The 25385-nt window shown below is 43.2% G+C and overlaps 1 protein-coding gene across 3 annotated transcripts in view; it reads left to right on the top strand.

The window, feature by feature from the left end:
* Positions 1-25385, top strand: part of INVS (inversin) — a gene marked incomplete at its 5' end in the record, with an annotated part of 67427 nt that overhangs the window by 19115 nt on the left and 22927 nt on the right. For all 3 annotated transcript variants that reach the window (XM_083582509.1, XM_083582510.1, XM_083582508.1), the window contains 6 exons: positions 2015-2181; positions 18286-18459; positions 19044-19211; positions 19654-19834; positions 20529-20638; positions 24105-24276. In XM_083582509.1, coding sequence (XP_083438635.1) covers positions 2015-2181; positions 18286-18459; positions 19044-19211; positions 19654-19834; positions 20529-20638; positions 24105-24276 — 972 coding nt within the window. The remainder of the gene's footprint in view (positions 1-2014; positions 2182-18285; positions 18460-19043; positions 19212-19653; positions 19835-20528; positions 20639-24104; positions 24277-25385) is intronic.

Below are 25385 nucleotides of genomic sequence, written 5' to 3'. Positions count from 1 at the left end.
ACAAGGATCCTGGAGATGGGCTTCAAATGTCGTATTCCTCTTGTCAAGCCGATCCTGAACAAGAAACAACGTCAGAAGCGTCTTACCTGAACTAAATAAAAAAAGAACTGGTTGCTCAGTGGTCCCAAGTCCTCTTTTCTGATGAGAGAAACTTTGCATCTAATTTGGAAACCAAGGACCCAGAGTCTGGAGGAAGAATGGGGAGGCACACAATGCCAGATGCTTGAAGTCCAGGGTGAAGTTTCCACAGTCTGTGTTGATTTGGGGAGCCATGGTCTTGGTCCACTGTGCTTCATTAAGTCCAGGGTCAACCCAGCCATCTACCAGGAGATTTTGGAGCACTTCATGCTTCCTTCCGCAGACGAGCTTTATGGGGATGCTGACTTCATTTTCCAGCATGACTTGGCAGCTGCCCACACTGCCAAAAGTACCAAAACCTGGTTCAATGCCCATGGGATTACTGTGCTTGATTGGCCAGCAAACTCACCTGACCTGAACCCCATAGAGAATCTATGGGGCATTGCCAAGAGAAAGATGAGAGACATGAGACTGAGCAATGCAGAAGAGCTGAAGGCTGCTATTGAAGCATCCTGGACTTCCATAACACCTCAGCAGTGCCACAGGCTGATGGCATCCACGCCACGCCGCATTGAGGCAGTAATTGATGCAAAAGTGGCCCAAACCAAGTCCTGAGTACATATGCATGCTTCTACTTCTCAGAGGGCCAATATTGCTCTATTTGCAATCCTTGTTTTGCTGATTTCATTTAATATTCTAATTTTCTGAGATTGTTAATTTGGTGTTTTCATCAGCTGTATGCCATAATCATCACAATTATAACAAATAAAGGCTTGACATATCTTGCTTTGCATGTCATGAGTCTATCTCATATATTAGTTTCACCTTTTAAGTTCAATTACTGAAATAAATGAATTTTTCCACAATATTCTAATTTTTTGAGTTTCACCTGTATGAATTATGCTTTTTGGGTGACCTTGGGCTAAGGGGTGGGCAATTTCAAAAGTCTTTAAATGTTCCTGCACACTTTGTTCTTGCTCTCTCTTACCTCCTTGCGAGGGGGGGGGAAGGAACTCTGTTGCAACAGAAAAATAAAGGTTTGCCTTGCTTTCACTGCATTCTGCCGCCATCCAGTCATCTCTGACGGATCATAGACTTAGAGGACAGTTCCTTTGGGAAGTTGGGCAGCAAAAGCCAACCACCCCTATTTTCTATATCACCATAACCATATATTTCCCTCTTAAAATAGCTTGTGTGCTCTCTTTTCAGTTATACAGAAAACTAACATGCATTGCTCAGGAATTCTCAGAAGCCAGCAACAACCCTTATTGATAATCAGTGTAGCTTTGAAAGGTTGAGTTGTCATTGGTATCTAAATGTAGATAAAACCCTCTCTTGGTTCCACCACTTTCACAGGCATGCTTGGTGGGGACACGGGAAAGGTCCTTCTCGGAGGCTGCTCCCAGACTTTGGAACTCCCTCTCTAGAGAAGCCAGACTGGCTCCTTCCTTGTCCTTCTTGTTCCAACAGGCTTTTGGGAACAGCCTGCTTTTAATGAAAGGGCTGGTGCTGTGCTGTTTTTATAGCATATGTATAAATGTGTGTGTGTGTGTGTGTGTGTGTGTGTGTAGATATATATATATAAAAAATTCTATCAATATTTGATTGTTTTTTAATGGTGCTTTTTTCTGTATTTTTAGTCCCTGTCAGGGAAAAAGGTGTATAAAACAACTACTACTACTATCCTTGTCCATATTTATATTTTGCAGTTTTTAAAAGACTGTTTGACATTTTCTTTAAAAATGTCATCCAGGATAGAAAAAATCTGATCCCTGACCTCAGGAAACATATCAAATTTGTTTAAGAGATCTTAAGCGTTGCCCAAATGTATAAGAAACCAGAGAAACTTTTTTCTACCCAAAATATACAATAGATGTACATATTTAATAAAACTTATGTAGAGCCAGCACTGCAATTCACTTTGTTGTTCTTATAGGTAATCCTGATCTGAAGGACAAAGAGGACCAGTTTGGGAGAACTCCACTAATGTACTGTGTGTTGGCGGATAGGCTAGACTGTGCTGAGGCTTTGTTGAAGACAGGAATAGATGTAAATAAAGTCGACCTTAACCAGAGAACAGCTCTCCATCTTGCTGCACAAAAGGTAACAATACAATCTCACATGCCTACTCAGAAGTAAGTTTCGTTGGGTTCACTGGGGCTTATTCCCGGGTAACTGTGTATATAGGATTGCAGTCTAAATGATGTTCCAAGACCAGATTCCAAAGAAATGTGTAACTAGCACTGTAAATCCAAAATAATTGTGAATGTCCCTTTCTCAAATACAGTGGTACCTCGGGTTAAGAACTTAATTCGTTCTGGAGGTCTGTTCTTAACCTGAAACTGTTCTTAACCTGAAGCACCACTTTAGCTAATGGGGACTCCGGCTCTGCCGTGCGATTTCTGTTCTCATCCTGAAGCAAAGTTCTAAACCCGAGGTAATATTTCTGGGTTAGCGGAGTCTGTAACCTGAAGCGTATGTAACCCGAGGTACCACTGTAGTAGCCTTCCTGTCTACCACGCCATGCCATATGGCAAACTACTTTTTAAATTTACCGTATTTTTCGCTCTATAGGACGCACTTTTTCCCCTCCAAAAATGAAGGGGAAATGTGTGTGCGTCCTATGGAGCGAATGCAGGCTTTTGCTGAAGCCTGGAGAGCAAGAGGGGTCGGTGCGCACTGACTCCTCTCGCTCTCCAGGCTTCAGGGATAGCCGCCTGAAGCCTTTGGAGCGCAGCGGGAACTCGGGCTGCGCTCCAAAGGCTTCGGGTTCCTTTTGCTGAAGCAGGGAGAGCTGCGTCTTGAAGTCTGCGGGGTCTGTGCAGCTTGCCCTGAGGCAGCTTGGCCGGCTGGGTGGGCTGAGGGAACTCCTTGGCTATGCAGATGAAGTGCGGCATCACCGCCTGGTAGCTCGAGCAAATGCCCATCAGCTCCGCGGGCTTGGCGGTGGTGGCAGCCATCAAAAGAGAAAAGCAGCAAAAAAGGGAATGCCGAGAAAGAGCGTGCGCGCCAGAAAACCAGCACCCCGAAGAGCGCCTCACGCTTGGATCTCACTTTCTGCTGCTGCTTATTCTTCGCTGCCTTGAGGCGTTTCTCTCTAATGTGAGGGAGACCCGGGCGAAAAAGGCGGGAAAGCCGCCGGAGGTGGGGCGAGAGGGTGGCTTCTGCCGCTTCGCAGCCGAAAAAGTGCGCTTGGGAGGAGGGTAAATCCTGCTCGTGGTGGCGACTGGCAGAAAGAAGCGCGCGCTCCGCTGTTGTCCCCGCGCCATGCTCTCTCTCTTGCCTGACAACGACGTAGACGTGCGCTCCCACTGCCCCTGTCCCTTGCCGCCGCGGGGGGATTGCTCTTGCAAGGAACGGCAGAAAGCCCCGCCAGCACCCACCGCAGAAACGGCTGGGGGAGGGAGCGAGGGAACCCGGAAGGCGAGGCGGAGGTGGGGGGAGGGAGACGAGGGACGCGCCAAAACACATCACCCCTGCCTGCTGGGGGAGGGAGGTTCCTGGAGAAGAAGCGCCCCCTTTTTTGCAGGCGGAGGCGGCAAAGGCAGACGGGAAAGCAGACGCGGAATAGGCGCGATGGGATCTCCCAACTTTCTTTCTTTTTTTTTTAACTTTGAAGCAGCCACAGGGGAAGCATAGAATCATAGAAGTCCGACTTCGATCATAGAATTGTAGAGTTGGAAGGGGTCCCAAGGGTCATCTAGTCCAACCCACTGCAATGCTAGGGGATTTTATTAGCAGCGTTTATGGGGGGGGGGTTTAAGCGTGTGAGTGTGGATTTAAATCCTGCTCCCCACATGGTCTGTTTCCTTCCTCTTTGCAGCCCCAAATTCTGGCTGCTGTTACCCCACCTGCCCTGGGGACGATTTTCACACACAAACACAACTTAAGAGGGCAAAAAGATCAGTGCAGACATACATCGTGTCGCTTGCAAAGCAGCGTTTGGTTTTGTCAACCCGATTTGGAATGAAGATGTCTTTGGGATGGTTGGTCTGGGGCTCCATTGCTTCAGCCCCCCTAACCCTAGCCTTGTGCTGCAAAACGGATCCCCACATCAATTTTCTTGATTCCCCCCCCCCCCAAAAAAAAAACCAGGTGTGCCCTATGGTCCGGTGCACCCTATGGAGCGAAAAATACGGTAAGTAGGATTTTTTAAAGTATTTTGGATATGTCGGGGTAGTCTGCTGTTCAAAGTGGAAGACCTATCAAATTTCACAAGTCTGTGAATTCACACAAAGTTGTTCTTTGTATCCAGATGTTTAGCTGACAATGTCACTAGCAGAGAAATCGGATCTTAGTTTTAAATACTTTATTTCCAGAATTGCAAAGAATCTGCTACATACTCAGGAGTTCAATAATGCTAAAAATATCACTAATTGTTTACTTAAAAGCATGTGTGCATTAAGCATTACACTCGTGACTAAAAATATAAACGCAAGATGTAAGTGCTTCAGGATTAAGATATTTCATATGATGGCTCTGGTAAATGTACATTTAAATAAAGAGAAAAATGCATTTGGTAACACCTTGAGATAAATTTTTAGAAGTGTTTTATTATAAAATGACATGCTGTTTCATGAAATGTGAAGTTGGAGCTTGGGAAGATAAGGAAAAAATTCAGTTGAACGCTGATGACATCTGATGGGAGGGCGTTCCGCAGGGCGGGTGCCACTACCAAGAAGGCCCTCTGTCTGGTTCCCTGTAACCTCACTTCTCGCAGTGAGGGAACTGCCAGAAGGCCCTCAGAGCTGGACCTCAGTGTCCGGGTTGAACGATGGGGGTGGAGACGCTTCTTCAGGTATACTGGGCCAAGGCTGTTTAGGGCTTTAAAGGTCAGCACCAACACTTTGAATTGCGCTTGGAGACGTACTGGGAGTCAATATAGGGCTTTCAGGACTGGTGTTATATGGTCTCGGTGGCCACCCCCAGTCACCAGTCTAGCTGCCGCATTCTGGATTAGTTGTAGTTTCCGGGTCACCTTCAAAGGTAGCTCCACATAGAGTGCATTACAGTAGTCCAAGCGAGAGATAACTCGAGCATGCACCACTCTGGCGAGACAGTCTGTGGTCATATAGGGTCTCAGCCTGCATACCAGATGGAGCTGGTAAACAGCTGCTCCGGACACAGAATTGACCTGCGCCTCTATGGACAGCTGTGAGTCCAAAATGACTCCCAGGCTGAGCACCTGGTCCTTTAGGGGCACAGTTACACCATTCAGAGCCAGGGAGTTCCCCACCCTTGCCCACTCCCTGTCTCCCAAAAATAGTACAGTGGGACCTCCGGTTGTGAATCCCGAGGTTTCTGCAACCGGGGGGTCTGCTTCTGCGCATGCACGGAGCACGGTAGAGCGCTTCTGCGAATGCGCACGGGTCAAAACACTTCCGGGTTTGCCGCTTTCGCAACCCGAAGTTTACGTAAGCCAAGGGTAACATAAGCCGCAGTGCTACTGTACTTCTGTCTTGTTAGGATTCAGTCTCAATCCATCCTCCAACTGCCTCCAGACACTCAAACAGGTCATTCACTGCCTTCACTGGTTCTGATTTAAAAGAGAGGTAGAGCTGGGTATCATCTGCATACTGATGAACACTCAGCCCAAACCCTGTTGCCATGTAGAAATGCAACAGGTTAAATTGCCAAATTGCGTATAGCCTACCTTTGACCTTTGTTTCACATACCCCACACTCCTTTCTAGAGGTAAAAGTGTCACTTAAAAGTGTAAATAAAGATTACCGAAAGACATACACATACAGAATTTTTTTGAAAAGTTCAGTCCAGGACAAAAAAAGAAAGATTGATTATGAAGGACACTGTAGCCTATGCAAGTGAGTTGAGGATTACTTTTTTAGAGCAACATTGCTGTTTTTTTAATGTTTTAATTTATCCTTTGGAAGTCCAGGTACATATTTCCCATGTATTCTAAGAAGAGCCCAATAATCTGTGCTTACGCTGTTAAGCAAATTTTGAAGGAAAGATTTGGAGTGGAAAAACCAATTTCCAGCTCAACCTGGTTTTTATAATTAGGAATTAATTTGCATGGCATTCAAATTAGGATACCAGACTGGGCTAGAATATGGCAAACCTACACTCAATCACCTTTTCTATTTATTCAAAGCAGCTGTTTGGGAGGTAGTTTTAATCCATCTTCCGATCAAAGTTGCTATCAGCCCCACTTGGGTGGAGGGAGAGACATAGAGGGACCATACAGGCTCATGTGGTCATTCATTTATCGCATTTGTTTTCTTTTTTAAAGGAAACTTTTAAAAAGTGCTTATGTTTGGTGGGGAGGTTTCTCAGTGACATCACAGAGTGGGGAAGCTTTTACTAGCGAGCTTATTTTCAAAGGTGTAGAGCGACAGTTGACCCTGGAGAGAAAAATATATGTTTGGCTTGATCATAGGGAGCAGGGCCGGCTCAAGATATTTTGGCACCTGAGGCAAACCACAAAGTGATGCCATCGCCCTGCCAGGGAAGATCTGCATCGGGAAGAAGGGTGGGAGGAGATAAGAAGCACCTTCCATTTGCCAAGAACCCGCTGTAGAGGTGGCATTGGGGGGGTTGCTGAGGAAGTGGCATATCTGGCCTCCACGGAGTACACTGCAGCCATTGCTGTTCCGGTGGCGGTGGCAGCAGCGGTTGATGCATTCCTTGGAGGTCAGATCTGCTGCCCCTGCAGATCCTGCCATCTGAGGTGGTTGCCTCACTTTTTCTCACGGGTGTGCCAGCCCTGATAGTGAGGGCATTTCCAGTCTCCACTGTTTTTTGTCTTCTTCCATGCCTAGAAAGAAATGAATCCTTCCCCCTGTTGAGTCACTTCTTTCTTTTTGTACTCAGAAAGTGCTAGTTCAGAAAAGTACCATATTTTTCGCTCTATAGGACGCACCCGACCATAGGACGCACCTTGTTTTAGAGGGGGAGAACAAGAAAAAAAATTCTCCCCCTCTCTGCTCAGCACCCCTTCAGCGAAGCGGCAGGAGAAACGGAGCGCTGCGCAGCTCTCCCTCTCTGCTGAAGCCAGGAGAGTCTTGCTCTCCTGGCTTCAGCAAAAGGAACCCGAAGCCTTCGGAGCGCAGTGTGAGTTCCCACTGCGTTCTGGAGGCTTCAGGCAGCTATCCCTGAAGCCTGAAAAGCGAGAGGAGTCAGTGCGCACCGACCCCTCTCGCTCTCCAGGCTTCAGCGAAAGCAACGCAAAGCCTCCGGAGCATGGAGGGAGCGCTCCCTCTGCGCCTCAGAGGCTTCACGTTGCTATCGCTGAAGTCAAGGAGCCTGCATTTGCTCCATAGGACGCACACACATTTCCCCTTAATTTTTGGAGGCAAGAAAGTGTGTCCTATGGAGCGAAAAATATGGTATTTCTTGAGCTATATCCCACGCCTGCCTTCTCCTGCAGCTCTGCAGCAACCTACCCTCACTCTCCCACCATCCCTACATTATCTATTGAATGCACCCTGGTGGTGATTTTTTGTTCAGTATAGTACCAACTCAGGTTTTTTTTCTTAAATACAGTGGTGCCCCGCAAGACGAACGCCTCGCAAGACGAAAAACCCGCTAGACGAAAGGGTTTTCCGTTTTTCGATGCGCTTCGCAAGACGAATTTCCCTATGGGCTTCCTTCGCAAGACGAAAGCCCATAGGGAAATCTCCAGGACAGCGGGGAAGCGCAGCGCGTCTTCCCCACTGTCCTCGGACCTCCTCCGAAGGCTGACGGTGGGGCGGAGAGACCTCCTCCCGCCGCCAGCCTTCGGAAGGCTCCTCCGAAGGCTGGCGGTGGGGCGGAGAGACCTCCTCCCCTCGCCAGCCTTTGGAAGGCTGCTCCGAAGGCTGGCGGTGGGGCGGAGAGACCTTCTCCCCGCGCCAGCCTTCGGAAGGCTCCTCCGAAGGCTGGCGGTGGGGCGGAGAGACCTTCTCCCCGCGACAGCCTTCGGAAGGCTCCTCCGAAGGCTGGCGGTGGGGCGGAGAGACCTTCTCCCCATGCCAGCCTTTGGATGGCTGTCCTGAAGACTTGCGGTGGGAGGAGGGTTTTCCTTCCCACCGCCAACATTCAGAATGCTGTTCTGAATGTTGGCGGTGGGGAGGAAAAACCCTCCTCCCACCGCAAGCCCCGGGAACAGAGGAGAAGCGCTGCGCGCCTTCCCCTCTGTTCCCGTACCTGTCCTGAAGGCTTGCGGTGGGGAGAAAAGCCCTTCTCCCCACCGCCAGCCTGGCAAGCGGTCTCCATAGGAACGCATTAATTGATTTTCAATGCATTCCTATGGGAAACCGTGCTTCGCAAGACGAAAAACTCGCAAGAAGAAAAAACTTGCGGAACGAATTAATTTCGTCTTGCGAGGCACCACTGTAACTTAGAATTCATAATTGGTCAGTTTTAAGTTTGGTCTCTGGGGCTATATGTGCCCGTTTAGAGTATAAGTGGGGAAGAAAAATGCAGGATATTAAGAGCCTTAAGTGTTGACTGAGCCCAGTCAATGGCAAACAGTTTGTGAAACTGATACCAGAAGCCATTTGTGATGGGGCATAAGGGTCTGATGTTTAAGGAAAAAGAAAAAGCCAGAAAATCATACTAGATATGCTCAAACACTTGGATGTGTCAAAAGTAACTCTTTGAAGTCTAAACATTATAAACATAAGTATTGCTGAGGAGGAAGCAGCAGCTAAAACATTTTAAATCGCTGATTTCTTGAGTAAAATATTCAAAAAAAGAAATTAGGGCTGGAATCCTATAGACCTGCAAATACGTCCCATTGAACCCAGGGCACTTACTTCTTAGTAGACACTGTATAGGATTACTCTATAGGAGCACAGTATGAGAACCCTAGAATAGTCAAGCTTTCTTTGTCATTTATTGTGACAGGTTAAATTTATCATGTCATTCTTAATACATAAATCCTTCTTCTCGGGCTTTAAGAAAACATTTCTGACACAAATTTTACTGTGCAGCTATAAAGTGTCACAAATATTTCTTTTTATAAATAGTTTTGCACCGTCTTTAATGAAAACTCCGTTTTATATTCCTAAAAATCCTGCTCTTAACAGAAAATTACAAGTCTGGGAAGTTAATTTCACCAGTTCCCGCTTGAGCTGTTTATGAAGGGCATCAGTGCAACCTAGTGGAGAACCAGGACATCAGCATTTGCATGTCTCGAATGTTTGTATTGACAAATGGGTAGTCTGCTATTGACATCTGTGTCCCCTGGCAATACTTCCATTCCAGCTTACCCTTGCTGGTCAAATGCCTTAATTGTTCTGGCCTTTAATTCAGTCAAAGTTGGAGCACAATTGGAAGAGAGAAAAGAAGGAGCAGGTCTAGCAGAGCGTCAAGCTTGAGTTGTGAAACTACTGGCAACGATCAACCTGTCATAATGTTATGATTTGTTCATTTTTATACCATTTATTAGCCTTTACTTGTTGTGCCATTTGGCCTCCAGGGCAGATAAAGTGCTGTCTAATTTGGGAGGTTTGCTTCTGTCAGAGTGGCCTCCACAGAGAAGGTGTTAGCTGCAGTGACAAATAATCAATAGCTGTCGTTGTCATGAAGAACGTGAGTAGTTGGGCCTTTCATCTGGAGGATTAGAGGTCTAATTGGATTGAGAATAGGGAGGGTGGGCTGTTGTATAACCCTGTCAGCTATGTGAAGCTGTCAGATGTCAACCTTATTCATACTGAAAAGAAGGTGGATGGTTGGTCTTTCACAGCTTGCAGAGTGAAGTCATACAGAAGCTTTTGAAAATGTAATAGATGGGGGAAGTAAAATAGGTTAATGTATGCTTTGACCTCTTTTTTGTTGTTGTTTAATTATACGTCCATGTAGTTAATGAACCTGTGTAACTTGAAATGATACTCTCTTTTTTGGTAGGAAACTCTGCTGGTAACATAATACAAGTTCTGGCTGATTATTTATATCTTAAGTAAAAGCAATTTTAACTACTCAGATGGAGGTTATATAAATTTGAAAGTTTTCAACTTGAAAGATATTAAAACCAACCATAAAGGAAGGAGATGTTTCAGAAAGAACTACAATATTTCTGTAAATAATAATTATTTGAAGAGATCTCAGCAGTAATAATGCATGCCCAGAACTTCAGTGTGCTCCTATGAAACACATATAGAATTCACCATTGCATCATTTTGGTAGTTGAAACATTTCTGTATGTTTCTTTTTTTACCCATTTGATATTCTTTGAAGAAAGATTTCTTATGGTTTTCATGGAATTCAGTCAGGCGATATTCCATTAAGAAAGGTATATTTTTAAAATCAGCTTTTCCATTTAAAAGGTATTAAGAAGTCTCCCCTCAATATACTTTTTCAATTTTTATTTGCCTTTACCAAGTCCATTTTGTTGAAAATTATCGGCTGACAATAGAGACCTAGTACAAGGTGTGGTACAATCCTCCTGGAATATAGCACTGAAATTAAAAAACCTAAGTAATGTCTGTTAATTTTAGTGGATGTATTCTGAGTAGGACTATCATTAGATACAACCCTAACAGAAGATCAGTGCAGTGTTTCATTACAATTGTTGCACGATCATGAAGCCTTAATGCAAACTATTGCCTGACAAAACCCACACAGTTGTTTTGAGGGGGGGAGACCATTTAAATATAAAGGTAAAAGGTAAAGGACCCCCAGACAATTAAGTCCAGTCAAAGGCGACTATAGGGTGTGGCGCTCATCTCGCTTCAGGCCGAGGGAGCCGGCATATGTCCACAGACAGCTTTCCGGGTCATGTGGCCAGTATGACTAAATCGCTTCTGGCGCGACGGAAGCCAGAGCACACGGAAACAGCGTTTACCTTCCTGCCACAGTGGTACATATTTATCTAACTTGCACTGGTATGCTTTCAAACTACTAGGTTGGCAGAAGCTGGGACAGAGCTCACCCCATCACTGGAATTCGAACCATTGACCTTCCAGTCAGCAAGCCCAAGAGGCTCAGTGGTTTAGACCACAGCGCCACCCACTCCCTTTTAAAATATATTTCCATTTAAAGGCAGATTTTGAAGGTCTTGCCTGTATGTCAGTTTAAGAACTTTAGCAGCACCATCTTCAAAAGTTTTCAAGTGGCTCAAAGGATTTTGTCACCCCAGATAAATAAGTATTATATATGTACATGTGCACACAGCTGCCCAAGATAGTCCCTGGTACTACAGGTGTTGGGAGACCCAAGCTATGCACAGATGATGAAGGTTCATGCTCTGGACATTTCCTTTTGTAGCCATCTTCTAAGGCGGTGGTTCTCAACCTGTGTGTCCCCAGGTGTTGTTGGACTACAACTCCCATCATCCCTGAGCTCTGGCCTTGCTAGCTAGGGGTGATGGGAGTTGTAGTTCAACATCTGGGGACCCACAGGTTGAGGAAGGGAAGGATTGAACACCTTCCTATACCCTCCATGTTTCTCATTTGGAGATGTCTTCTGAATTTCCACTTGCTTAACAAAGAAAACATACCATTGGGAATTCTGTGCTTATTGGCAGCATGTAGCCTTGCCCTGCATTCAGGGAATTTCCTTAGTTAATCTAATTGCAGAAGGTTCCCTACAGATTCTGTAACCAGTGGACAATAATGTTCTAAAGTAATGACATCTTAAAACATTCGTTTTTAAGGGCCCTCCTAATGCATGAAAATTAATGTTAAAGTCATATGTCAATGGTTTAATTCCCTTGTCCAAAATATTATATCAATAAAAATGAAACCTGCCTGTTTTCTCTACTCTGGGAGTCTTCTAAGCCACTACTGTCACCAAGAGCTGTACTTCTGAAATATAGTATACCACTATTGAGTCATTGTCTTGTAAAATTTTTGAATCTCCTTCTGATATTTATAGTGCTACCCTGTACCTGTGCATGTTTGAAAAATAGATTATCTTGTTAGAGTCATTGTGTTTACTTGAAAGGTTTCAGAGCCAGTAGTGCTAGAACTACTCCTGTTATTTCTTTGATCCTGTTGCATGCAGTCCTCCTCTTGGAGATGAATTCCTCTGACTGTCCCTTAGCTAAAACTGAACTGGCTCTTGGTACTTGAATATCGGTAGAAAAACTTTCTGGCTGCATGCTAAAATAACACAACTGGGAAAATATTTTTATTAGCTTATACAGTTTACTAGCTCTGTCAAAACTGGGCATCTGCCCCATCAGGAGACAGCTTCTACTTAAGATATTTTTGCAACAAACAACTCTTTTGAATGCACCTATAATCCATAGATTCCCATTCTGGAATCTCCACAAAATTCTCCAAGCACTACAAAAGTTGTCACCCTTTAAACCCCTCATATTGGCTTCACTCCAGATTCTTTCTTTAAAAGTGGTTTTCCTAGCAGCCATCTCCACCACAGAATGCAGTGATCTCTCTGTCGAAGTCTACCGTTCCATTTTTCACAGTGCTTAAGTAATTTTTCACCCAGACTTAATCTTTATCCGCAAGGTCTTCTGTATGGCTTAATAAATGATCTTACCTTTGCCTCAAACCATCCCACTCTATGAAGTGGGCTTGGACATCAAAGAGGATCTACATCTACATCTCCCACGCTCAGGTCATTAAACAAACTGCGACTGTTTGTCTCCATTCACTTCTCTACCATGAGGAAGAAAGTATGTAATTCTTTTCTATCCATATGGATCAAGACTTACATTGGCAATCCACTTAGTCACTCCGATACACTTCACAGCACACTCCACTGAATAAGCTGCTTCTATCATGAGAACTGTAGGTCACATGGGCCACAGAAAAAACATTCGTAGACTTATATGCCTTGGAAGAAGCCACTTTTGGGAAATGAGTGCTCCAGTATATCCTCCCTAGTTTACCGCATAGCTACCTAAATCACTAAGCTATATATAAGCTAATTATTTTGGCATAGGGACAAGTATTGTCAGTGCTCCAAAGTGTATAAAGATCATTGCTGCTTGGAAAACCTCCAGTATATATGTTGAGCCCAGTGATACTGAGTGATAAGCTCAGAAGCTATTGCCATAGCAAAAAATATGATGTGTATTTACTACTGCAACAAAATGGTCTTGAGTTGTCCCTCTCTTTGGGTCAGCCTTGTAATAAGCCCATGTATGATACTAGCTCGAAATAATTCTGAATCAGATTTCAATAGAAGCTACTGTAGGTGTTTTTGTGTAAGTGGATGTGTTTTTTATCTTGTGTCTTAAATTCATGCAAGATTAATTGTTTTTAGACGCTTCTGCCTGAACTGATCTAAAAGAGTAGTGGAGGAAACCTACTAAAACCACTATTAACAGCACCTAAAATGACTTGGAAATGAAAACATTTTATGCGTTATGTTAGAGAATTGAACTGAAAGCAGTCAGTTGTTTCCTATAAATTTCAGCACAGGCTTTTGAACAACAAGCAGAACAAGGAAAGCTTGCAGCAGTTGTGCTCAGTGATCTCAAAAGTCAAAGGTTCAGTTTAAAGAGGAAAAGTACACGGAGAAGTGGCCTCTTTCCTCTCCTTTTTACTGTGCTTGTACATGTACCCTTTCACGGTGCACCACTTGATAGTTCAGCTTATTCCTATGGAAACTAACTGAACAAAGCTAAGGTTTCAGTGGGCATTTGTAGAAGAAATGTTGTAACATTTCAGCCATAGAGCAGCTAAGCATGCTGCCTTGCTTTCAGTGAAACCACAGTTGATCACCAGAATGGGTTCCAAGTCGCAGATGTTCTTGGCTGGTTTGCTGCCTAGGTTGCTTTGCCAGACGGACAAACTCTTTAAACTTGGAAAGTGACTAATAAAATTGCCTTTCAGCTGAGCTTTCTTTTGTATGCTGAGAGTTCTGTCTTTGGTGTCCTGGATGGTGAAGGTGACATTGCCAAAAGGGCACTTTCCATAAGATTTACCGCAGGTCCACTGTTAAGATGGGTGGTGCCGCTGCCATCCTTGACTTGAAAAGGATTAGCCACACATGGAATGCTTTCACTAAGCAGCAATTTATGTTAAAGAAGGTGCTTTACAATTCTACTAGTTATCTAATTCAATCATATTCACTATTTAATTGACATGTGACATCACTGATTTCGTTTATAAGGTCCTATATTCTATCAGCCTTATAAAAAGCCATAGTGTTTGTTATATCAGTTCTGTCAAGGGAAAAAGCATTGGCCTCCTAAAATCCTACAGTAACAGAGAAGATGCTGGCAACTTGTCACTCACTTCTAAACATACTTAGTTTGTGGTGGATTTAAACATGCACCTTCAGTGACCTGCGCTGTGGCTTTCACTAAACTCTAAGCATAAAGGTGGGGAAATGAGATCATTTTCAGGAACAACCACACCAATAATATGCTATCAATAAGTAACTACAGGGTAAGTTTTCAGTTGTATTCAGAAGTAAGCACCAATATCTGCGCCAGAACAGCAGTATACGGATTTGAAAAATAATTTCTTTGAAATAAACCGATCACCAGAAATGACATTTATCCTGTAGCATTTGTTTCTGTGCGTGAAGGGTGAGGGTTGTACTGTGCAAATGAAACCAGAAAACGTTTGTAGTAATGTGTGACTCTAAGTCAACAGTTGTTGGTTATACACATTTTCAGGCAGATGCCCATTGAATTAGATGGCTTTCCAATATGGAATTTTCATTGGAAGCACTATCATCTCTATCCACGCATTCACACATGACGTGTCAGTGGAAATCCATCCGATACAACAAATGCCTTAGAGTGGCTTTAGTCAGGCCCTGGGGAACATGAGGACCCTGTTGTAACTGGGGCAGGTTTCCCAGAGGAATTTGCCTGGAGGAGAAGCTGTCTCAAACTCCAGTTTCAGGGGCTCTGGCTATCCAGATTGATGGTCTGTTTGAGGCTTGGTATGTTCATTTATTTATTATTGCGTTTATACCCCACTTTTCCTCCAAGGAGCTGAAGGTGATGTATATGGTTTCCACCCTTCCCATCGACCCTGTTTGTGACTCACCCAATGTCACCCATTAAACTTCATGAACGCATGGGGATTTGTATCCTGGACCCCCAGGTCCTGCTCCGATACTCTGATGATGATGATGATGATAATTTTAACAATCATAATAATTAATTTATACCCTACCCATCTGGCTGGGTTTCCCCAGCCACTCTGGGCAGCTCCCAATTGAATTTTAAAAACATGATAAAACATCAAACACTAAAAACTTCCCTAAACAGGGCTGCCTTCAAATGTCTTATAAAAGTCAGGTAGTTGTTTATTTCCTTGACATCTGATGGGAGGGCGTTCCACAGGGCGGGCACCACTACCAAGAAGGCCCTCTGCCTGGTTCCCTGTAGCTTGGCTTCTCGCAGTGAGGGAACCACCAGAGGGCTCTCAGAGCTGGACCTCAGTGTCTGGGCTGGACGATGGGGGTGGAGGCGCTCCTTCGGGTATACTGGGCCGAGGCCATTTAGGGCTTTAAAGGTCAGCACCAACACTTTGATTGGTGCTCGGAAACGTACTGGGAGCCAGTGTAGATCTTCCATAGTATATTATTAGTGTAGATAATATTTGGGAAATATATCTACACTTAGTTACTTAGGCACTGAATTACTTTGTTACTTAGGTAATTCCCAAGATGTTATATTGGACTGAACAAGAACAATTCAGTCTTCTTTCCTGTTCTTTCCATTATTGTTAAAAATATAATTACTATTTTATTAATTCCACTGAGTGTATTTAAAAACCAGTAAATTAATTTTGTAATTCCTATCATGCTTATTCAAAAGTTAAACTGAAATCAGTGGGAATACTTCCACATGAATATAAATCTACAATCCTTTTTCAATATCTAAGGAAACTCACATTCTCCCCCAAAGCAACATTGACAGTTGTCTAGCTGATGCCTTTTGACTTGAAGGGTAAAATAATTCCAGTCCCCTGCTTAAGATAATACCCTATTATAATCTCCTCACTGCATGATTCTCCTTGAAGGAAGAACTGATAGACAGATTCGATTTTTAATTCCACTTTTTCTCTTTATATTATCCATCTATTTATTTATCTGTCATTTTCTTAACAAAAATATTCAACAAGAAAACTCTTATTTCAAAGTATGGAAACATTTTGTTTTGATGAGGCTCCATAATTTTGGAAACTTGTGCTAAAAATAATAATAGAAAGCAAAGAACATCTCTTAATTTAAATGATAATGAATTTGCATCTATCAAGTTAATGTTTTATGTTTGGTTTGATTTTAGTAATGACATTAGAAAAGAGTTTCTTTGCTTTAAAAATATTTTAATTAATTACAGAATTTATCATTTCATCTTTAATTCAGAAAATTGCTTCATTCTGGTAATATTTATTCAATTTATCCAAATTCCTGTAGCTAGATTTAATTTCAAAGCAAGTAGTATCCCTCTCAATAGAACATTTTTAGGAGAACACATATATGGTTAATAAATCTAATTACCACCAGATGATTTCCTAGATTTTAACATGTGGTAAAGTATTTCTGGGTAAGGCTTCCCAATTCAAATAATTTCCTCTGGAGTACTTTCTCAAGATGCAGTATATATTTTGAAAAACCTTCTATTTTGAGTACTGCTTGGCTGGCACTCCTGCCCGAAGGCTTTCTGCAAGTGTGCTACCTGTGGGGAGAAACAGTAGTAGTTGCTTACTTCTCTGTATTCAGCATCAAGTCTCTTAAAAGTATATCCCAGAGTAAGATGGTACTGGAAGCACGTCCTACTAAGCGATAGTTAACATTCACTGTGGTTTCTATGTTTATGAATTTTTATCTGAATGAATGAACTCCCCATTGATAAAAAAAATCTTAAGAAATTACTGATGTGGGAAAAGTTTAAAACACTTATCTCTAGTCGACCAGGTGGCTCAAAATCCCCACCACCACCTTTTTCAATGGATGAAATGTAAACTTTGTGCAAGCCATTCAACACTCAGGACAAAGCTATAAGAAAGAATTAGACAGATAACTTGTTAAAAAACTAACAATAATCTAAAAACTGTGTTACTCCAGATCCTGGCTGATTAGGAGAAAGTAATGACAACCTACTACTTTGACTTGGGGTTGCCTGTAGTACATATGAAAAGGATCTAGAGGGTCTTAGTAGACCATAAGCTGAACATCAGACAACAGTGTGATGCAGCAGCAAAAAAAAAAAAGCTAATGCTATTCTAGGCTTCATCAACAGAAGTATAGTGTCCAGATCAAGGGAAGTAACAGTGCCACTCTGTTCTGCCTTGGTCAGACCACACCTGGAGTACTGTGTCCAATTCTGGGTGCCATAATTTAAGAAGGATATTGACAGGCTGGAATGTGCACAGAGGGCTACCAAGATGATCAAGAGTCTTGAGGCCAAGCGTTGGGGAAAATGGTTGAGGGAGTTTGGTGTGTTTAGCTTGGAGACAGGCGGGACGCGGATGGCACTGTGGTCTAAACCACTGAGCCTAGGGCTTGCTAATCAGAAGGTCGGCGGTTCAAATCCCTGCGACGGGGTGAGCTCCTGTTGCTCGGTTCCAGCTCCTGCCAACCTAGCAGTTCGAAAGCACATCAAAGTTCAAGTAGATAAATAGGTACCGCTCTGGCGGGAAGGTAAACGGCGTTTCCGTGCGCTGCTCTGGTCCGCCAGAAGCGGCTTAGTCATGCTGGCCACATGACCCGGAAAAACTGTCTGCGGACAAACATCAGCTCCCTCCGCCAGTAAAGCGAGATGAGCACCACAACCCCAGAGTCATTCACGACTGGACTTAACTGTCAGCGGTCCTTTACCTTTACCTTTTTAGCCTGGAGACAAGAAGACTGAGAGGAGATATATGATAGCCACCTTAAAATATCTAAAGTGGTGTCACGTGGAAGCTTGTTTTCTGCTGTTCCAGAGGGTAGGACTCGAACAAATGGATTCAAGTTACAAGGATGGAGATCCTGACTAAACAGTAGGAAGAACTTTCTAACAGTAAGAAGTGTTAGACAATGGAATAGACTCCCTCAGAAGCTTGAGGACTCCTTCATTGAGGATTTTAAGGAGAGGTTGGATGGCCATCTGTCATGGGTGCTTTTGTTGATATTTCTGCATTGCAAGCGGTTGGACCAGAATGACCCTCAGGGTAACCTTCCAACTCTACAATCCTATGATTCTAGTCACATGTCCACAGGACTATAAACTATATATTGCCATTACCTCTAATGATTGCTTTTCAAAATTATTACATGTTGGTTTCATAACGCTTTTTATTCATTGAAATTAACTTTATTCTTCCCCTTCCTCGTTACATTGCTTAGGGAAATTATCGCTTTATGAAGCTTTTACTTGCTCGTAGAGCAAACTGGATGAAGAAGGATTTGGAAGAAATCACTCCGTTACACTTAGCTACACGGCACAAGAGTCCTAAGTGCTTGGCTTTGTTGCTTAAATACATGGCACCAGGAGAGGTAGATACACAGGACAAAAACAAGGTAAAATCAGACTTGTAACTTTTACTGTTGCTGAAACCTCCAGCTCCTCTTAATGGTCTCTGTGTCATCTGACCAGAACAAACATTGGAACTTTCTTTACTGCCAGGGAACTGGTACTTGTGCCCCTCCCCAAATCAGCTGCACATGCTATGAAAGGTAGAGACTTAGCATTCACTTCCCTGCGGGATCAGCATTTCAGTTAGCCATCAGTTTTCAACTCACTCCATCAGACTACTGATTCAGGATTGTCACTTTGAATCAACTCTCTTTTTCATTGTACCAAGTAATGCATAGTGGATATCGTTTTGTATCCCACTTTCTCATGTCACTGTGTGCTTGGAATAAATCCTGAACTCCCCTCTGTGTTTTATGTACAGCATACTTGAGATCATTTCTGTGCAGTTGGTCACATCCAGAGACTAAACAGAAGTAAACCCAGGGCCTCTGATAAACCAGCATTCCCTCACTTTCAACTGTCCTCAGTCTCCATAATTTGTAAATTGTTCATTTTACATGGTTTCTGAAGTTCACAAAAGCAGAATGTTTATTTCATTTTACTGTGCATCTCTTCTAATTACCCCCAGCAAACTGCTCTTCACTGGAGTGCCTATTATAATAATCCAGAGCATGTGAAACTTCTGATCAAACATGATTCTAATATTGGAATCCCAGATATTGAAGGCAAAATTCCACTTCACTGGGCTGCTAACCACAAGGATCCAAGTGCAGTTCATACTGTTAAGTGCATTTTGGTAAGGATTTCTTTTCAAATAAATACCTATCTGATCTGATGTACCTTTTTTTTTTAGTGGCAGTTGTATGTGGGCACCACAAAGAATACTTGGAATCGTTTTAGGGCTTAGAGTTGTAAGGGTTGTCTCTGTCACAAGAGACACTCTAACGTCCTTTTGAATGCCTCCCAACTTCACTTATTAACATGGATTCACACTGGTGCTGCTAGATTTGAGAGAGTCCTGGGCAAGGTGCCTCTTCTTTAAGTCCATTGCCATCCCTCCCACCCCAGGTCAAATTGAAGCCTGGCCAGCAAGCACCTCCCTAACATAATTTTGGGTTTAAATGTCTTGAGTACGTGCAGCTTTAATGTAACCTCTTAATTGTAAAACCATCCTCTCTTAGCTGCTACAATCTCTTAATGCTAATCGCACCTTATCTACCTGGCACTTTTGCAACTAGGATGCTGCTCCAACTGAATCTCTGCTGAACTGGCAAGACTACGAAGGACGAACTCCCCTTCACTTTGCAGTTGCTGATGGGAATGTAGCTGTTGCTGATCTGTTGACCTCCTATGAAGGCTGCAATGTCACCTCTTACGATAATTTATTTCGAACTCCCTTGCACTGGGCAGCTTTACTGGGTAAATACTGAACGACTAAATTTCTAAATTTCTTCTTGGGCATATGTATCAATTTTGTGGAACTCGAATTTCCTAAATTGGAGCTTGAAACATTGAAGAAGTTTGACTGGTGTGAAAGAGGGTGAAACAGGAACATAAAGGCTGCTTTATCCTGACTATTGGTCCAGCTAGCTCAGTATTGTTGACACACTTTGGCTGGCAGCGGCTCTCCAGTTATCAGTCTTTCCCAGTTATAGCTGAAGATACTACGGATTGAGATTCAGACCTTCTCCATGCAAAGCAGAGACTGTACCACTGATCTACAGCCCTCCCCATAACATGCAGCGCAACTTGGCTAAGGAGAATCTTGAGGTTGATTAAGATGCACACAGATACGGTTGCTTGTCAGATTTGTACGGTTCTAGATTTAGCAGTCATATTGCTGATCTCTCTTTCAGTGGAGGAAATAAGCAGATAACATGTTGTCGAACAGCCCAAATTTGCCGGCTTTGCTCGGCTTTTTGTAACTTCCTACTTCCTACTTATTTGTATCAATGCTGCATTTTACAGAGCTCCATAACTAAAATAGGTAGGTCCCTGCACTGATGCACATGCGCTGGTGGAAACAGAGATAACAACATCCTCATAGGATGAGGGAAGAAATCTGGAGCACATAGAGTGATCTAAGTAATATGTGTTCTGCTCTCTCTTTTAGGTCATGCGCAGATTGTCCACCTTCTTTTGGAAAGAAACAAGTTTGGGACCATCCCATCTGACAGTCAAGGGGCAACACCTTTACACTATGCAGCACAGAGTAACTTTGCTGTACGTGAAACAAACAGGTTATGTTGAAATATCTCTGATTTGTATCGTGGGAGGCTGGAGCCAATGGGGTGATGCAGGCAGGAGCAATGCTTTGTGGGAAATGGGCACCTTCACCTCAGTTTTTTCTCCTACCTGACGCAGCAGAGCGTTGTCCTTGGCTCTCCTGCTTCAGATAAGCCTCGACCCCTGCTGTTGGATTTACTTGTTTATTTTGTTTATTTTTTCCATTAAACCTAGTTTTTCTGCCCTGGCTTTTGACTGTAGCTGAGGCATTTTTTGGCCGCCGCTTGCAGGGTGCAGTCTAGCTTCCCGCTCACCGCCTCCATTTCTAACTCGGTCACCTCCATTGCTGGGGTCGCCTATCTTTATTTTCTACAAACTTCTTGTATGACAATTTCTTCCACTGTCACCTCAGCATCAGGCGAAGCAGCTCCTTCCTGCCTGGCATCCCCGCCCTCCCCTCTCCAGCCCTCTCCGATTGCATTTCTCTCAAACGGCACAGGAGTGAGTGGCAAGAGGCTCTTCTCCCCATTCAGTACGTTTTTGACAGCGATGGAGTTTGTGGCTTGGCAGTAGTATACCACAATCTCCCAGTTTGCTGCTGTGGCAACTGAGAACATGGCGGTTGAGTTCATCCACTCCCTGCACAGCAGGCCTGAATAGTTTTAGCCCTTTAAGGGACAGCTGCATTGCTTCTGCCATTCCTCTCCTGGTTCATGGAGTGACAAACGGAGAGGGATTGTGAGCCTGTTGTTCCTCCTCCTAATTAACCGGGTGGCAACGGAATTAAGTGTATTGAGTTTCCCTTTCTCTGTGTGTGTGCCTATCTCTTTCAGTTAGATTCGGAAATGGAGGACGATTGGAGTGAGGGTTCAACCCATGAGGAACCCATATCTGTGAGGCTATTTCAAGAGGCCAGCGCCCCCATTCTGAAGCGCAAAATAATGCATGCCCTTGAGTTAACTTCTCAGTCAGATAAAGCTACATCTTCTAAGCCAGAGAGTGATGTGTCTTTGTTAACTGACAGTCACTCCTCTTCCAATTTTATGCTAGCTCCTTCTATTTTGAAGGCTGTAACCAAGGCTGAGCTTGACGCTCCTATGCGTTCTAAAAAGAATACTATCTTGGCAGACAAGTTATATTCTTTAGACCCTGAGTATTTGGCCTATATTAAAACCCTATCTGTAGATAGACCGGTACTAAATCTTTTCTCTCGGAATCTGGTTCCCCATAAGGGGGACGCCCAACTCCGTGACATCACAGACAAAAGACTTGAGTGGTAGTGACTTGTTATGGTATGTCTCACCCCATTGTTTCCAGCACCCCACAATACAAATAGAACAATTGGTCTTACCTGGTGGAGATTTGGGAGTGGGATGCTGGAACCAATGGGCCCCACCCTGGGGTGCTCTACACTGCACTGATGGAGGTTTATGGCCTGTCAGTTCTTTATTTTCCTTACTCACAGATACCTAACACTGTTTCTTTCGCTTCATTGAGCCGAGAGAGAGAGGGAAATAGGCAGGGAATTTTATTCTTTCAGGACTCGGTCGATACTTGCTGCTTGGTGAATCCGAAAAGGTGAGAGGAACAAGCCTACTTTCCGCAAAGCTTTGCTCCTGCCCGCATCACCCCATTGGCTCCAGCATCCCACTCCCAAATCTCCACTTCAGGTAGCACCAATTGTTCTTTTTCAAGTCCTGTCATTAATTGGCCTGACTTCTGGTGAAAACACTTATACTAAGGTGTGTTGGCAGTGGATAAAAGAACATTGTTAAGAAAATGGAGATTTGGGCGATGCTTATATTCTTATGGTGTGCACACACTTCTTTTGTCGCATTGTTACCTTTGATCAAACAAGCTTTGCCATGTTTTTGAAACAATATGGAAACCTGTTTTCCTTAGGCAAAGTGGAATAAATGTTTACAACAAAAGATAGCAACTCTGCTTTCCAGGTGCTAACTTTTTGAAATAAAAAGCTATTGTCAAATTCCAACTAAGCCAACTAATTACAGTTGCTCAGAGCAGACCCACTGAAATGGGCGAACCCAAGTCCGTTAAGTTGCCCGCCAGGGCACCCTCCCCACAGGATTCTGCCGCCTGAGGCAGGCTGCTTCCCTCTGTCTCAGGGCCAGGCTGGCCCTGGATTGGGAGAAACTGAGGAATAAATATACATCATGAAATATATCATGTTTTGGTATCCACCCTAAAACTGTCAAGGTCTGATTAAGAAAAGGATCAACCATCTGGTATTGCTGAGAGCCTGAGGGGGAAAATGTAGGTCTTTTACTCCATGATTAAAGAGAAGGTTTGGTGTATCGGATACAGTGTGGGAAGCATGAAACTTTGGCTCAGCTTAAATAACGCTTTTTACCTTTTTGATTAAGGGCTTGTATAGCCTTAACCGTTTGTTCTGTTGCCTTTTGGCAGCGAAGGAAGACAGCAGTATTGTGAACATATGTCAAAAGCCAAGAAGTTTGTATGCACATCTACTTTGTTGTGCCAGGGAAGTAGTATCTAGGACAGGTCTTGGTCTTTGAAAAGAGAGAGAGGATGAGAGAAGGGAGAGAAGTTTATCTGCATCTTCTCCCATCAAGGCGTAGCTTACCAGGGGTCCAGTCCCAACTGTCTTTCAGTAAAACATGATGACTTCATTGCATATTAACAAGTAAGGGTTTGTTGCATGCCATACAGTGCAACAAAATGAAACACCTCGGAATCTGTTCACACAATATTTTACTTGTACATGTGAACAGTCCTGACCATTCTCGGGCACGTGTCCTACAGACAAACATAAATGTGTACAAGGTGATTATGGAGATGGCTGGCAGCAGTTCCCATCACGTGGTTTATGTGGTACGTTTGTCCATCTAAGTTATAGCTGAGGATGCTTTTTCATGTACAGAACAATATTGTGCGAACCAGTCCTCAGGGAGCTTTAAAAATAAAGTTTGAGGAAATTGTGAAAATATCTAAATTCAATAAACAGAACGAATGCTGCTGTGGATACATTTGTCATCATGGAGGCTGCATTATACACTTGTATGAATTTTGTGTCATACTCAGCAGTGAAGTACAATAATGGAAGCCTAACAAATTATTTAAAAGGCTTGGTAGTCTTTTTAAAAATTGAGAAAGAGAGGCTAATTTGACTGAAATCCACAACCCACTATTTCGCTTTATTAGGAATACTAAACAATTAGGGTTGTTGTTTTTTAAAAAAAGGAGTGAAGCCTAATAGGCTTAAATAGTGTTGAAGACTCAGAATCCCCCAATGCTCTTTTAATGGCAATATTTCCAACCCGTTGTGAAACTTGTGGTGTTTCCTTCAAAGGAAGAATGAAGTTTTCTTGCTTAAGCAAAAAATCTTTGCTATGATGTGACAATAGTTTGATTTGTGAACCCTAGAGCCATATATTATTTTCATTTCAATACCATCCTTATTCAGAGAAGATTTGTGGTCTAGGAAACCGTGGAAGCATTTTTGAAGCATCCTTCTGTGAAAGATGATTCAGATCTTGAGGGAAGAACATCTTTTATGTGGGCTGCTGGGAAAGGCAGCAACGATGTCATCCAGACAATGCTGAATTTAAAATTGGACATTGATATCAACATGGCAGACAAATACGGTGGCACAGGTAAGAAAACTAACATACTTTTGAAGTTCTTATAAACTTCATAGGTGTTTTGAACACACATGTATGCAATATGAATTCTAGATTCTCTAAGGATGCATTGTACAAGTATTGTACAATGAGCAAAAGATTGTACTGAGCAAAACTGTTTTGGAAACTGATAGAAGTTTCAAATGCAGTCCATTTTCCTAATGGTACTGAGGAGATGGGGAAAGATTTTTGCATTCAAGCCTTTGGACACAGCTAAGGCAGCTCTTCAGAACCTGGTCTGAAAATTCAAAAAATGTGATGATAAATGGAGATAAAGTTTACTAACTAAACTATGACTGGTTGATATATAGAATCATTGGATATACAACATGAACATGGGCATAAACTTTTGGATGGCCATAAATCTTTTTTATAGAATAAGTATAATATAGATATGATTAAAGGAATGTTAAACATGATGGTGATATTAGGGATGAAACTTTCTGAATCAAAGAATACCCCCAGACCATGGGCTTTCTCCAGAGGAACTGCCGTCTAGAGCAGGATGCACACCAAATTCCTGGACACAGACACTGCTGACCAATAACGCTATCCTCTTTTTAGGATTGAGCTTCAGTTTGTTGGTTATTAGTACTGCCTCCAGAAAGCAGTTTAGAATTGATACAACTTCATCTGGTTCAGATAGAATAGAAAAGTAGAGCTGGGTGTCACCTGCATTTTGATGACACCGGGTTCCAAATCTCTAGCTAAGCAAATCCAGTGGCTTCACAGAGAACATTATCAGATGCTTGTATTTGACATCTCACTAGAACCTGCACTATGTGTAGTGTCAAAATCGTGTCTTGTCCTCAAAATGCCTTGCAAATTTGTCACAGCAGGCATCAGGTTTGTGATAGCTCCTAGCTGTGACTCAAAAGTCAGCAGCTCCCTCAAAATTCTTGAAAGCTCTGCTGACCTGCTGAGGAGTAATGGGATATTCTTATGACATTTGGAACCCAAGAGTCAGTTGGTTAGGAGAGAGAGAGAGAGAGAGAGAGAGAGAGAGAGTGTTTTGTTTCAGTTAGTGTATTTGTTATAGTAGTTCTGTGTATGTTTGCTGAGTGAGGGAAGTATGACAGTGT

Source organism: Podarcis filfolensis, assembly GCF_964270895.1.
Source record: "Podarcis filfolensis genome assembly, chromosome: 13".
In the NCBI taxonomy this organism is placed as follows: domain Eukaryota; kingdom Metazoa; phylum Chordata; class Lepidosauria; order Squamata; family Lacertidae; genus Podarcis; species Podarcis filfolensis.
This window is presented reverse-complemented; position numbering and strand designations above follow the sequence as displayed.